Source organism: Pistacia vera, unplaced genomic scaffold, assembly GCF_008641045.1.
Source record: "Pistacia vera cultivar Batoury unplaced genomic scaffold, PisVer_v2 Contig221, whole genome shotgun sequence".
NCBI classification, from domain to species: domain Eukaryota; kingdom Viridiplantae; phylum Streptophyta; class Magnoliopsida; order Sapindales; family Anacardiaceae; genus Pistacia; species Pistacia vera.
In genome coordinates this window covers 420749-435263 of record NW_022196026.1, presented here as the reverse complement: position 1 = coordinate 435263, position 14515 = coordinate 420749, and the positions used below count along the sequence as shown (strand labels likewise).

At 40.1% G+C, this 14515-nt stretch overlaps 1 protein-coding gene across 2 annotated transcripts; it reads left to right on the top strand.

Moving 5' to 3' along the window:
* Positions 1 to 9991: 9991 nt before the first annotated feature.
* LOC116130468 (L-type lectin-domain containing receptor kinase IX.1-like) lies at positions 9992 to 12153 on the top strand. 2 transcript variants are annotated; one of them, XM_031416211.1, is made up of 2 exons: positions 9992 to 10727; positions 10809 to 12153. In XM_031416211.1, exons 1-2 carry the CDS (start codon positions 10088 to 10090, stop codon positions 12059 to 12061), a joined length of 1893 nt encoding a protein of 630 aa, XP_031272071.1. In that variant the 5' UTR covers positions 9992 to 10087; the 3' UTR covers positions 12062 to 12153. The 2 variants fall into 2 exon arrangements, with proteins under 2 accessions (XP_031272071.1, XP_031272070.1); XM_031416210.1 differs by having other exon boundaries at positions 9992 to 12153.
* Positions 12154 to 14515: the final 2362 nt, after the last annotated feature.

Below are 14515 nucleotides of genomic sequence, written 5' to 3'. Positions count from 1 at the left end.
GCGACTCTATGCTGGTCGTCAACCAAATCCTAGGGGAATACCAAGCCAAGGAAGAGAACATGGTCCGCTACCTGAAAGAGGCTAAGGCGTCTCTGGGGTCGTTTGAGCGCTTTGAAATCGCTCAGATCCCCAGAGAGAGCAATTCTATAGCGGACGCCTTGGCAAAGATAGCCTCGTCATTGGATTCAGAGGCTCCTGATAGCATTCCTGTTCGCTTCGTCGACGCTCCAACTATTAGCTCGACCGAACAGGTCTTAAATGTGGCCCAATCGGATTCCTGGATGACTCCCATCGTCCAGTACCTCAAGGATGGGATCTTGCCTAGCGACAAGGTCGAGGCAAGGGTCCTACGAGTAAGGTCTGCTCGTTTCACACTCATCGGGGATCAGCTGTACAGGAGAGGATTCAGTGCCCCTCTCCTCCGATGTGTGACCAGTGAAGAGGCAGACTACATCATGAGGGAAATTCATGAAGGGATCTGCGGTAACCACACAGCAGCTCGATCTCTTGTGAACAAGGTTGTTTGTCAAGGATACTATTGGCCCCGGATCCAGGAAGATGCATACAACTTTGTCAAGAGATGTGACAAGTGCCAGCAGTTCGCGAACATTCCGCGAGCCCCATCTCACGAGCTGATTACTATGTCTAGCCCCTGGCCATTTTCCATGTGGGGGATCGACCTTATCGGCCCCATGCCAGTTGGAAAGGGAGGGCTCAAGTATGCCGTGGTCGCGGTAGACTATTTCACAAAATGGGTTGAAGCCGAGCCGCTAGCCGCGATCACGACTAGGAAGCTAAAAGATTTTGTTTTCAAGAATATAGTGTGCCGCTACGGAATTCCTCACACCCTAATCTCGGATAACGGGAAGCAATTCGATAATGAAGAGTTCAAGCAATTCTGCGACGAGCTAGGGATCCATAAAAAGTTTGCCTCAGTCGCCAGACCGCAAGCGAATGGCCAAGTTGAAGCAGTCAACAAGACCATCAAGCACACCCTGAAGGCCAAGCTCGGGGCAGCCAAAGGAAATTGGGCTGACGACCTCCCCGAAGTCTTATGGGCGTACAGGACAACTCCAAGATCCTCCACCTTGGAAACCCCATTCTCACTAGCCTATGGCTGCGAAGCGATGATCCCTGTAGAGGTCGGAACTGGTTCTCTTCGGAGGGACTTGTACAATGAGGTCGAAAACGAAGCGCTTATGAGAGCAAGTTTGGACCTGGTCGAAGAGCACCGCAACAAGGCTTCGCTAAGGGTAGCAGCCTACCAGTAGCGAGCAAAAAGGTTCTTCGACTCAAAGGTCAAGCGAAGAGACTTCCAGGTCGGAGACCTTGTGCTAAAGGAAGTTCTCATTGGGACCAGAGAGCCAAGTGCGGGGGTACTAGGGCCTAACTAGGAAGGTCCGTACCGGGTCGACAAGGTAATCAGACCGGGGACCTACCATCTCAAAAGATTGAATGGCTCCAAAGTACCCTGAGCTTGGAATGCCGAGCACCTCCGGCCATACTATCAGTAATTCCGAACTCAACTCAGTTTTTGTCAATTTCTTTCAAGTATCACTTTGTTCGCTCGAAACAGTTCGTATGTGTTCTGTTCGCATGTAAGAATTTGTAGACAATTGCTTATGTAAATCGCAAATTGTAAATTGTACATATAATATATGAAAAAAGCGAACTGCAAATTGTAAAGATAGTTCCATTCATTTACAAACAAAAAGAGTCAAAAGACCCGATTACAATGGGGACAACTTATTACGCTTAAGGCTGGTCAGGGGGATCCTTTGAACCAGAACCCCCTGCCTGGTCGGGTCGTTGGGCGCCCGCGGCTTCCAGATCGTCCTCTTCGGCCATGATCCGCAAAGTCGCTTGCCAACACTCCAGGAGGTCGGACATGTCCAAATCCGAGTTCATTACTCACAGGGAGTAAATAGACCCGATTGCCCAGTCCGCGGCCTTTTCTTCCAGCTCCTCTGACTGATTCTGCATTTCTTCAGTCAAGGAAGTGATTTTGTCCTAACTCTCCTGGAGCTCGGCCTCGAGAGCTTGCCTGTCTTGCTCAGCTCGCTGAGCCCGTGCGAAGGTCTCTTGGAGCTCCTGGTCCTTTTCTCCGACCTCCTTGGAGAGCCTGGCGGTTGTCCTTTGAAGTTCTTTAACTTCCTCCGCACGTCGGTCGAGTTCCATCTTTTGGAAATCCACCGTTCGTAAAGTGGCATCCTTTTGGTTCAGATACCTGTTCGCCGCTTCGAACGCTTCTGTTCTTTCCGCTTCGACGGACTCCAAGCTCTGCTTCAGCTTCGCGACCTCTTCCTCCAGGTCGCTTGTCCCCTTTGCGGCCCCCAGCCGCGTCTTTTCCATGGCCATCCTCATCGCAAGTAACGCCTGCGAGCAAGATATGAGTTAGGAATAAATCAGAATGAAGTTTTAAGTCCAGCTCGTTTACCTTGCTCAGATGCTGGAACGACCTGGTCATCAGGTCGTCGCCCGTGTCAGCGAACTCATCGTATGACTCCGATAGCTCGCACTCGAGCAGGCCATAGACTATCGGCTGCAGGTGCTCGGGCAGACTCCCTAACTAGTCTAGGACTGGTGTGTCCTTCGCCTTGCCGGTAGTGGCCGCCTCGCTCGCGGGCTCCTTGCCCGACCTCCTGGATTCCTGGCGTGTCCTCAGAGGCTCCTCCTCGAATTCGGTCTCAGACTCTTCGGCCTGGACCTGTTTCCTCTTCTTGGACCTTTGGGCCGGAGCCTTCCGCCTTGGGCGAGCAGATGGCGCCTGAGCGACCTGTTCCGTCCTGGTCGCTTCTTGCGCAGGACGGGGCTGCGAAGGCGCAGAAGCTCGTAGCGGCTGCGCCGGAATAGGACGGGCAGCTTCGGCCGCTCTCTCCCTCCTCGATCGAGGGAAAACGAATGGTGCTCGGCAGGACTGCCCGGACTCCTTTGGGGGAATGGTCTCTGCATTTAAATTCGTCAGTAAGGAAATTTATTCCACGACCAGAAAGGGACCAGTATAACTTACCTTCTAAGGGTTCTAACGACGCCTTGTCGCTGAAAAAACCGTACTTCCGCAGGTTCGCGGTTGTCACAAGCTTCCTCGCGTCCCGTCTCTCCTCGTCCAGTACTCCAAAGGATACAAGCCTGTCTGGGTCGGCGAGTAGCCTCTGCTCGGTCGTTCTATTAACTGCAAAAGAAAACAGGTCGTTATTATGGATCAAGCGAGCAGATAATGAACTCAGCGAAAAAAAACCTACTTGGATCCTGAAAATGGCAGTGGCCGTTATAAAAGAAAAAGAAAAACTTTGTCTCGTAGGCCCCCGCATTGCTGGGATAGCTATGTATCCCCGCAGTAATGGTAGGTCGCCGAGACAAATAGTAAGAATCCTTGTCCCTACTCTTCTTCAGGTAGTAGGCGACACCGAGCTCCACCGCCGACGGCTCCCCCAAGCCGTTCTCGCAGCACGCGATGTACATCGCGACAGCGATGACATACGCGTTTGGCGTCAGCTGCATTGGTGCGATCCCGAAATGATCCAGGACCGACCTGATGAAAGGATGGAAGGGAATCCTCCCTCCACCCTTGAAGATCTCCTCAGAGATCGCGGCAAGGCCATTGGGCAGACGCCGTGACGGCCTAGTGTGGTCGAGGAACACCTCCGCACGGATGTCGAACTGCCTCTTTATTCTAGTATATTCCTCGGAGGTGAGAATCGAGTAGACATCGAGAGCTGCGTCCTCGGGAGCTCCCCGCGAGGATGAGCTGGCTCCTTCCTCGGGTCTGGATGTTGACGATTCCATTCCAGTCTGCAACATCGACAGACACGGTCATTTAGGCCTTCGTGTTTGTCCCATGCGGCGGCAGGGGACAAATACTTAAAACCTAGCAGTGGCTCAAGCCGCCATCCACGGCTCGAATCCAATGATGGCGTCGCGTCTCCGATGAAACACCGAGAGACCCAACGCCATGGTCCATCCAAACCAGTGCAAAATAAAAAAAAAGAAAGGAGAACCTTACTCTTTGGGATGCGAAGCTGAGGCCGAAATTTGTTTCGGTTGCCTGAAAAGCACCGATCGGAAGAGAATGGTTCCTGGTTTGCAAAGGTTTGTCACTCGGAGCAAAAGAAATTTCGGTGACCTCATCTGAAAACTACAAGTTTTTATATGGATTGCGAATCGATGGTTACCACCCCTCGGAACCGAAACGACAGCTCTCTCTCTCTCCGCATTAAATGCGCCCCACGTCGCATTAAATGCCGTGATAAGAGTCGTCATTTCGAATCCACGTCGCATTAAATGCCGTGATAGGGGTTGTCGTTTCGAATGCGTTACATAGTCAATGCTGTCAAAACGGCGTCGGGTCAGCACACAACGCATTTAATGTGTCTGACAGACGCTTTAACGCGTGCAGAGCGCCTGACAGCGCAGAGCCAGGTTCATTGAACCTCTAAGGTACAGAAAGGAGCGTCCATCAGGTCCAGGTCGCTAGGATGAAGATTGTCAGGTCGCTTAGGCAAGGGATCGCGCGAGATCGTGTTCGCCACGAGTCCTGTGCCGAGCTCATCCCATTCAGGTCGGAGCGACCAAAACCTCCAATGTGACTTAGTTTCCAAGGCTCCATCCTCAAACCTTAAAAACTAGGGGGCTTCTGTTATGCCTGGGAAAATAAAGGGCTGACGTGGGAAGGTCGCGTGAAGGGTGACCTGCTCCCGTCAGAGCAACACGCACACGTCAGACCTGCTACATGATATGGAGCTCACACGCGTCCATTTCTCTGAAGCAAATCGTGCGAAGTCAGCTTGGGAAGAGGGCAATGAGACATAAAGCCGGATTATATCCTGACAATCACACCAACCCATGGATTTAATGATGATTACACGCTTCAGTTTGATGTAAAATGGAGAAGACCCCTTCATTAGGGGGATTCGGCCATTTTTACATTGAGAAACTCTCTTTCTCTTCCCTGTAAACACATTTACTTTTCATAACTCCTATGTAAGTCAGTCCACTTTGCGACCTGACCCACACTAATATAAATACAAATCAGTGGACGTAGGATTTACTACCTTAGCATCCGAACCACTTTAAAAGTCTTCTTTGCATTTATTTCACTTCATATATCCATTATCACGTGTGTTAATTCACCAAACAGTAATACGCACGTGACAATAGGTTGGTGCCAAAAACGAGCATCAACAGAGCTAGTTGATGATGAACATCCATTAAAATACAAGCCATTTGATCATAACGGATTACTTCAGTTCTTTCAATCAAGCAATGTCCCAAATAAAACGGACGGCGACTGCATAAAAGCCTACTGCGGCGTTTAATCATCACTGAACTTCAGCTGCGTGCACACCTATGTTAAATTTTATTCATGTTCAGAGTTTGTTCAGTTAATTAATAAGGGTTTTTCAGAATATTCTTCCATGGCTTTCTTGTATTTGGATTTGTCATTTTCATTTTCTTGCAATAATTCTGTACCTGTTCTGTTTACTAATGGAATTCTTCTTTTTAAATAATCGCAGGATCACGAGTTCATACAATCTAAAAATTATCCTGTTAATACGAGACTATGACTTTTTTTTCTAGTTAAATAATGTATTTCATGTGTGAAACTTAGGGTTTGAACAAAGAATTTGGGAGAAAAATTAGAGAGAAGATGAGTATTTGGATTTCAGTAGATTCAATGATTAATTAGCTCTGTGTACAGTAACTGTATTATAACAAACAAACATGGACTATAACGGCATCACGTTGCCTTAGACTAGAAAACGACGACGTTGTGACGTACAAAGTAAAATAGCTGCTGAAGGCCTTCTTAACATCATGCTATAGATCGAAGATTTGTGAATTTCTTCTGGTCTGCAGTGCACTGTGTTGAGACATCAATTGAAGCAACATATTTTTTCTAGCTAATTTTAACATTTGTGTCAACATAATAAGTTGACACAAATGTAAATTTTGACATTCAACCTTTATCTTTAAAATGATCCAGTCTCAACTTATAAGAAATGAAAATATAATTATATACAATGATCAGAATATGAATGAAAAGTTACAAATAACCCTTTAAGGGTGTGTTTCGTTGAGAGTAAACCTTCCGTTATTGAGGTAATGTCATTTTATATTACTTATATTACTATGTTTGGTTGTTAAGTAATATAAGATTCTAATAATTTTCTAAAACCAAGAGTAATTATTGTTGATTATATAAGTGGTAATCTATGAGTGGATCCAATACTATTCAAACATTGTCCTGATTAGAGAATTATATATATATATATAGTATTATTCTTTTGTACAAAATGGTTAGTACACATAGTATTATTCATTTGTGTTAGGTATGAAAAATCTATTCCACAAGATTAATTCTGAAGATGTTTTGATAAGATTTTGAAATAGCCAATTAAAAAGCTCATTGGCGAGTCAGCCCAACCATATTTTACTATTATAATCAAGAAAAATGCTAACCTTACTCACTTCTCTTACTTACCTTTGTTAAAATGACATATGGTATCCGTACTATGCGCATGGTACCTGTACTATGCTTTATATTTACAAAAGTGAATAAGAGAAGTGAGTTACGCTAGCATTACACTATAATCAAATGAGAAATGACTTTTGCCTTCTAGACGCAGAATGCCAACACCACCAATACAAAGTAGTTGCTTTTAGGTTTCTTCCTTCTAATTTCCTTTCCTTTTGGCTAATTGTAACTCATCCAATCTTATAATTTAATTAGGCTTGCTGCTGCCACATCACAAATCATTCGATATCTTTTTTCCTGTAGTATTTGCACAATCGTACTTGATTTTTTATATTATCATACATCTCTGTTCTAAAATTCGTTAAATAATCTTTAAAAACTTATATAATGTGATACAAGTTGTCTTGGCAATCCTAACTTTTTGACAATTCTTATCATTTTGGCTTTTTCATAAAAAACATTATAGTTAATTGACTTCGTTAAACAAAGGCTGCTCAACTTGTTTTTATTATTTTTTTCCTACTTGCGAATTTAAAACAAATCCCTCCCACTCTAGTCCGAGTTGGGTGGGGTTTAAGCACGTGAAAACTTGTACCTTCTAAATATTTAGATCTCTGAGAGTGAAATTTCAGAAGCCATCTTATCCTACCTCTCAAAAATGGCCATCTCCAATACGAAGAGGATTCTTTGCTGGTGCAAACGGGTGAGGGCCGATGATTGCTGGTGCAAACGGGTGGGGGTAATGGGGGTTTGTTAATTCACTATCCTACCCTTATTTATAACAGACTTTTGACCATCTTGTCATTCTTCACAACGAAATTTACTAATAGAATTGTACTTTGGATAGTATAATAGTATTTTAAAAGTCAGTGAATGACAATATGTTATTAGGCTATTATTTGGGTGGGAAAAAGTCGTTTGCTCCATATTATATATTAAATATTTTTTCTTATAATGATCAATAAAGATCAATGGATTGAAGATCTACAAAGATATTAAAAAAGTGAGGAGGGTAATAAATCTATATAAGACAATGATTGATGTTCTCTTGTTTAACACACTCATCACATAATCTTATAATATTGTATAAAATTGAGATCTCAACTTATAAGAAATGGAAATATAATTATATATAATGATAGAATATGAATGAAAAGTTACAAATAACCATTTAAGAGTGTGTTTGGTTGAGAGTAAACCTCCCGTTACTAAGGTAATATCATCTTATATTACTTAGATTATCATGTTTAGTTGTTAAGTAATATATATAAGATTCTAATGATCTTCTAAAACCAATAGTAATTACTGTTGGTTATATAAGTGGTAATCTGATTACCTTTATTTTCTTAGGTATTTTAAGATTACTTGGTAATTTTAATTTTATTACAATTTTACCCTTAACTATTAAAATTTTTGGACAAAAATACCCTTATTTTGAAATTAATTTATATGAACCTATCATTACAATTTTATCCCTAATTAATTAAGTTTTTGGACAATAATGTACTTATATTTAAAACAAATTGCAGGTCACCTAGGACCGCTACAACTCGCCAACGACCACCATTGGCTGTTAGCCAACCACCTCTGATAGTCATCGAAACGGTGCACGACCAACATATCTAGTCGACCGTGCACCGATCTAGCCATTTTCGGCCATATCGATGGTCGAAAATGGCCAAATGGCTATATCTGGCTGAAAATGGCCAGATCCATGATCGTTAATAGCCAGATCTATTCTGGCTAGAATAGTTTGGCTGTTAACACCTAGAATTCTTACGCACAACACCAAAATAGATCTAGCCATTAACGACCATTGATTTGGCTAAAAACAGCCATAATAGATCTGACCGTTTTTGGCTAGATCCACGTCCAGATCGGCGCACAGTTGGCCAGACTCAACCGGTTGTGTGCCTTTTTGCTGACTACCGATGGCGGACGGCGGTGGTGGCCAATGGTCAGTAGTGGCTTGGGGTGGGTGGGAGTGATTTTTTTACAAATTAAATTTTTATATGGTTGGGGTGTTTTGGCAAAATTTCAATTGTAGGGGGTTAAAAGAGATAATTGAAAAATTAATATTTAAAAAGGAGGGCAATTTAGTAATCTATATAACATATCCACTAATTAATTTATTCCAACCTAATCAAACACATTTTCCTAAATATTCCTAATAATCTTCATGAAAATCTATCTTTCTATTAATATAACATTCCCAATAATACAATATTTTCTATACCAAACACACCCTAATAGTTGTTTCTATTCTATATAGTTAAGTATATGATGCAATCTGTGTCTCAAAAGCATCATTGGTTATTATGTATCCTAAAAAACAAATGTTCGTGGAAAATTTATATATTATTGATTAAAAAAAAAAAATTACTCTATCCAGGTATGGTATCATGCCCATAAATTTACGTTTTATTCGTATCTCTCTCCCTTTATATGTTTTCTTGAAAAAAAAAAAAAAAAAATCCTTTAATATGTATGTTTATAACACATAGCTCTCTATATATAATCCCCAATTACAAGATAATTAACAAGTTCACGTCAAAAAAAAAGTATAATGAAGACAAAGTGCCTAACTAATTTAAAGATTCTTCAAAACTAAAGTAGACTATTTTTTATGAGTGTTATATATATATATATATATAGTTATGATGTTATGATGTTGTAATATAATTATACGAGGATTATACATATTCACTTATACATCTTTATATATAAAATATTATTTCATTCTAATGAGTGAATCCAACACTATTCAAACATTGTCCTAATTAGAGAATTATATATATGTGTGTGTGTTTTTATTTTTGTTTTTGTTTTTGTGTTTGGTATGAAAAATCTATTCTACAAGATTAATTCTGTAGATGCTTTGATAAGATTTTGAAATAACCAATTAGAAAGCCCATTCGCGAGTCAGCCCAACCATATTTTACTATCATAATCAAATGAGAAATGACCTTTGCCTTCTAAACGCCGAATGCCAACACCACCAATACAAAGTAGTTGCTTTTAGGTTTCTTCCTTCTAATTTCCTTTCCTTTTGGCTAATTGTAACTCATCAAATCTCATAATTTAATTAGGCTTGCTGCTGCCACTAATTGGTTAATAAAATCTCACCTATCAAGCCCGTCAGTCAATTACACAAATCAAACCCTAATCAATTTCATATATCAGGCTCATCCCATCCGCCTTCCACATCACAAATCATTCGGTATCATTTTTCCTATAGTATTTGCACAATTGTACTTGATTTTTTATATTATAATACATCTCTGTTCAAAATTGGGATAATTGATTCCTAAAATTCGTTAAATAATCTTAAATAACTTATATAATGTACACAAGTTGTCTTAGCAATCCTAACTTTTTGACAATTCTTATCCTTTTGGCTTTTTCATAAAAAATATTAGAGTTAATGGACTACGTTCAACAAAGGCTGCTCAACTTGTTTTTATTATTTTTTTCCTACTTGCGAATTTAAAATAAATCCCTCCCACTCTAGTCTGAGTTGGGTGGGGTTTAAGCACGTGAAAACTTGTACTTCTAAATATTTAGATCTCTGAGAGTGAAATTTCAGAAGCCATCTTATCCTACCACTCAAAAATGGCCATCTCCAATACGAAGAGGATTCTTGTTATTCAATTCTTTGTGATCATCACCTTGTTATTTTTAAAAATTCCGGCTGCGAGTGCTTTATCGTTCAACTTTTCTAGTTTCAGTTCTAATCGGGAAAACATGACATACCAGAGAGCTTACCCACAAAACCAAGTTATTTTACTAGCCTCAGGAAACGGCATGTTTGGTCGGGCCACATACTATAAACCTCTGCGCCTTTGGGACAATGCCACGGAAAATCTCACAGACTTCACGACTCATTTCTCTTTCATTATTGATTCTGAAAACAGAAGTGCTTATGGAGATGGGTTGACCTTCTTTCTGGCGCCTCAAGTTTCAATGATTCCTGTGAACGCCACGAGAGGAGGGTCTTTTGGTCTTGCAAACGATGATGAGCGATTAAATTCAACCTCCAATCCATTTTTTGCTGTGGAATTTGATATTTATCATAACCACTATGATCCACCTAGCATCCGTGAACATGTGGGTATCGACATCAACTCTTTGAAGTCTGTGAAAACTGTGGCATGGTGGAGTGATGTCATGGGTGGAAGAAGAAATGAGGCATGGATCAATTACAATTCTAGCACAAAGAATTTGAGTGTTGAGTTCACTGGTTTTAGAAATGGTACCATTGTGAAGCAGCACCTTGATTATAAAGTCGATTTGAGGCTTTATTTACCTGAGTTTGTAACTTTTGGTTTCTCAGGGGCAACTGGAAATGCAACTGCAACACATACAGTTAACTCGTGGGAGTTCAGTTCAAGCTTGGAAGATGGTAATTCAACTAATCCGCCAGTAAGCCCAAATCTTGTTGACGGTAGGAAAAGCAAAACCGGGCTGGCTGTGGGATTGGGTATTGTTGGTGGTGTGTTGGTTGCCGGGTTGGTTTTGGTTCGGCTGGCTTGCTTTGGTAGGAAGAGAGATGGGAAAGATGAAGAAGAAACTATGGATAATGAATTTGAAAGAGGAACTGGACCCAAGAAGTTTTCGTATGAGGAATTAGCAAGCGCTACAGATAATTTTAATGACGAAAACAAGTTAGGACAGGGAGGTTTTGGTGGGGTTTATAGAGGATTTATGAAGGACACCAACTCTTATATTGCAGTTAAGAAGGTCTCCAAAGAGTCTAAACAAGGGATAAAGGAGTATGCATCAGAAGTGAAAATCATTAGTCGATTGAGGCACAGGAATCTGGTGCAACTTCTGGGTTGGTGCCATGAGAAAAAGAATCTTCTACTTGTTTATGAATTTATGCGTAATAGCAGCTTGGATTGCCATCTTTTCAAAGGAAAAAGCTTATTGACATGGGAAATGAGGTACAAAATTGCTCAAGATTTGGCTTCAGGATTACTATATTTGCAAGAAGAATGGGAACAATGTGTGCTGCATAGAGACATCAAATCAAGCAACATTATGTTAGATTCAAATTTCAATTCAAAGCTTGGGGATTTTGGGTTAGCTACATTTGTTGACCATGCAAAAGGGTCACATGCTACCGGTTTGGCTGGAACTCGGGGCTACATGGCACCTGAATGTCTCAAAACAAAGAAGACCAGCAAGGCATCAGATGTTTTCAGCTTCGGTGTAGTTGCACTGGAAATTGCATGTGGAAGAAGATCAATAGAGCACAAATATGAGGAGGATCAAGTTTCATTGGTACCTTGGGTTTGGGAGTCATATAGAAATGAAAGACTTCCGGATATTGCTGATAAGAAGTTATGCATGAATTTTGACGTGAAACAGATGGAGTGTTTGTTAATTGTGGGGCTCTTGTGTGCTCACCCAGACCGTAATCAGAGACCATCCATAAGGCAAGTTATTCAATTTCTTAATTTTGAGTTAGCTTTGCCGAATCTTCCACCAAATATGCCTGCTTCCAATTATGATCACATGCTATGTACGGCTGCAGCTGTAGGGTCAAGCCATGCGCCTTCTCAGTCTTTGACTATTCTACGTTAATCCATTTGTAAATTTTATTAATATTTTTGTATGTTATTCTATATCTGCCGCGTTAAAGTGAAAATTAATGCCATACGGTAATCTTTTTACTACATGATTCTTTTGTCTAATATCAGGGCCGTTTGTTTTGTTATTTTTGGATATGATTTTGAGAATAATATTGGATAATTGAATATGGTAAATATTACGAGGTAAAATTTAAAAATTAATAAAAAAATTTCATAGGTTTGTTAATTTAACTAAACACCCCAATATATAAAAAATTTGTAAAATAATAAAAACACCCCTACCCACCCATAGTGCCAGATTCCGGTCATCACTGTCGGAATCTAGCCGAAAAACGGCGTTACGATGCAGATCGGTCAGATCTGGCTGGTTGTGTGTCGATATGGCATTTTCCAGCCAAATCTACTGGAATCTGGTCGAAAAAGGTCAGATCTAAGGTCAGATCTGGCTGTCGATAACCGTAAAAGGCTAGATTTAGTCGTCAACGATGGCCAGATCTGGCCTTTTCTGGCTAGATCCACTGTGGATCTGATCAGAAAAGGCTAGATTGGTGAATTACAGACCATTTTCGATCGTTTCTACGCCGTTATGACAGATTTCGGCAACTATGGGTGGGTGGGGGTGTTTTTGTTAATTTTTAAACTTTTTTTTAGGGGTGTTTATTAAATTAATAAATATAAGGGGTTTAAAAGTAATTAAAAAATAAGATAGTATTTCTTAAATAATAAAACAAATAAGTATTTTGGGAATAAGATTGAGAATATGAATAGGAATAACCAATCAAAGGCACCCATAGTTTCTACCCATAGTTTCTATTTAATTTCGTTAGAAGATTCCTTCCTGTCATTGGATTGACTTTGTCCAAGTAATTTAATGCCCTTAATACAAGCTTCCACATCTTTTTGCCATATGTGATGCTGATTTAATATTCTTATTTAAATAAAATAGAGGGGTGAAAAACCTAATAATTATTCATGCGTATTTAAATTTTAAAAAAAAAAAAACCATTCACTATCTTAATTTATTAACATGTTGAGATCATCTAATAAAATAGAATCACTATCTTAATTATAACATGGTAAGACCATCTAACCAAATAAAAACACGAATCTTAGTTTTTATACCACTTCTCGCGATGGTAGTTATTTATAAAGAATATTGGGTTGGGTAATCATGATAATGAATGAATAAAAAAGTAAAATTAAGATATTGGGTTGGATAATCGCGATGGTAGGTAGTTCATTAGACGACGGCGTTTCAATTAAATGCATCGAGTTTAACGAAGCTTGTGACGATCAAAGAGCAAGGTTTTTTTTTTTTCCTCAAAGTACTGGAGCTAGAATGGACAGATCCCACGACTCAAAATTGCTCTAATTGTGTTTCTTGTAATAAGGAAATGGTTGTCAGAGGGATTACCAGCTTAGATGCTTTGTACTATAAAAAAAAGTATTCTATCATTTTTTTTCATTAATGAAGTTGAAGATACAATTTCTCTAGCTCGTTTTCTCTGAAATTTAGTGTTTCTAGTCTGAAATTTTACATGGTATCAGAGCTTCTAAGGCTCACATCGCCATGGAATCGCTAAAGATTACTTTTCCTGTCAACAAAACTGAAGATGATGCACGTGTTGAGGCTGAATATTTAGAAATGTCATGAACTTTGCTACAAACGTAGCAACCCTGCAGATTCGACTTAGAATTTTGTTCCTGACCTGATTACCGCAATTTCAGTAAAATTCTTGGAGAAGAACTGCAATGACTGGAAATCTCAAGCGTTTCCAACTCTAGTCTCATTTGAACTTGATGGCCTTGTGATTGGAAAAAAGGTAGTTCGGCTCCTTTTCTTACTGAATTGGTTTTATTCAAATCTTGCTTATTTTCTTGGAAAAGAATGGATCAATTATTGGAGGAAATTTAAGCACGTGCCTTATGAAGTTTGGACTTGAGAATATGGCCTTGAAAATCGTTTGTTTTTTTTTTTTTTTTTTTTTTTTTTTTTCAGTTCGAAATACTGACTACTGAGGCAACCTAAGTATAATTAAAGCAGCAAAAAGGGCTAGGGTGTAATATTTAAACGTTTAGGGTTATAGTAAAATAACAGAAGTTGGATTTAAAATTTGAAAATGCAAAACAAATTCCTGTGAAACTTGCGCAAAACACGATTAAACACCACCCTTTCTCTCTGGTTTTTCTTCCGTTTCGCCATGAATTTTTTTTGCTCTTGCATTTTTGCCATTCCCCTGTTAGTGACAATGGTGAGATTAAAAAAAAAAACCAAAAAAAACCTAGCCACTCTTGAAATTGTAGGCGCCAATGGTTCTTCCAAAAATGGAGAAGAAGAGGTTTTAGTGGAGGAACTTCCGATGACTGAAGTTGCTTCACCAGGAGAGGACAATTCATCGGCAAAGGAAGAGAGCAAGGCACCCACAATGTAGCTGAAGACAATGAC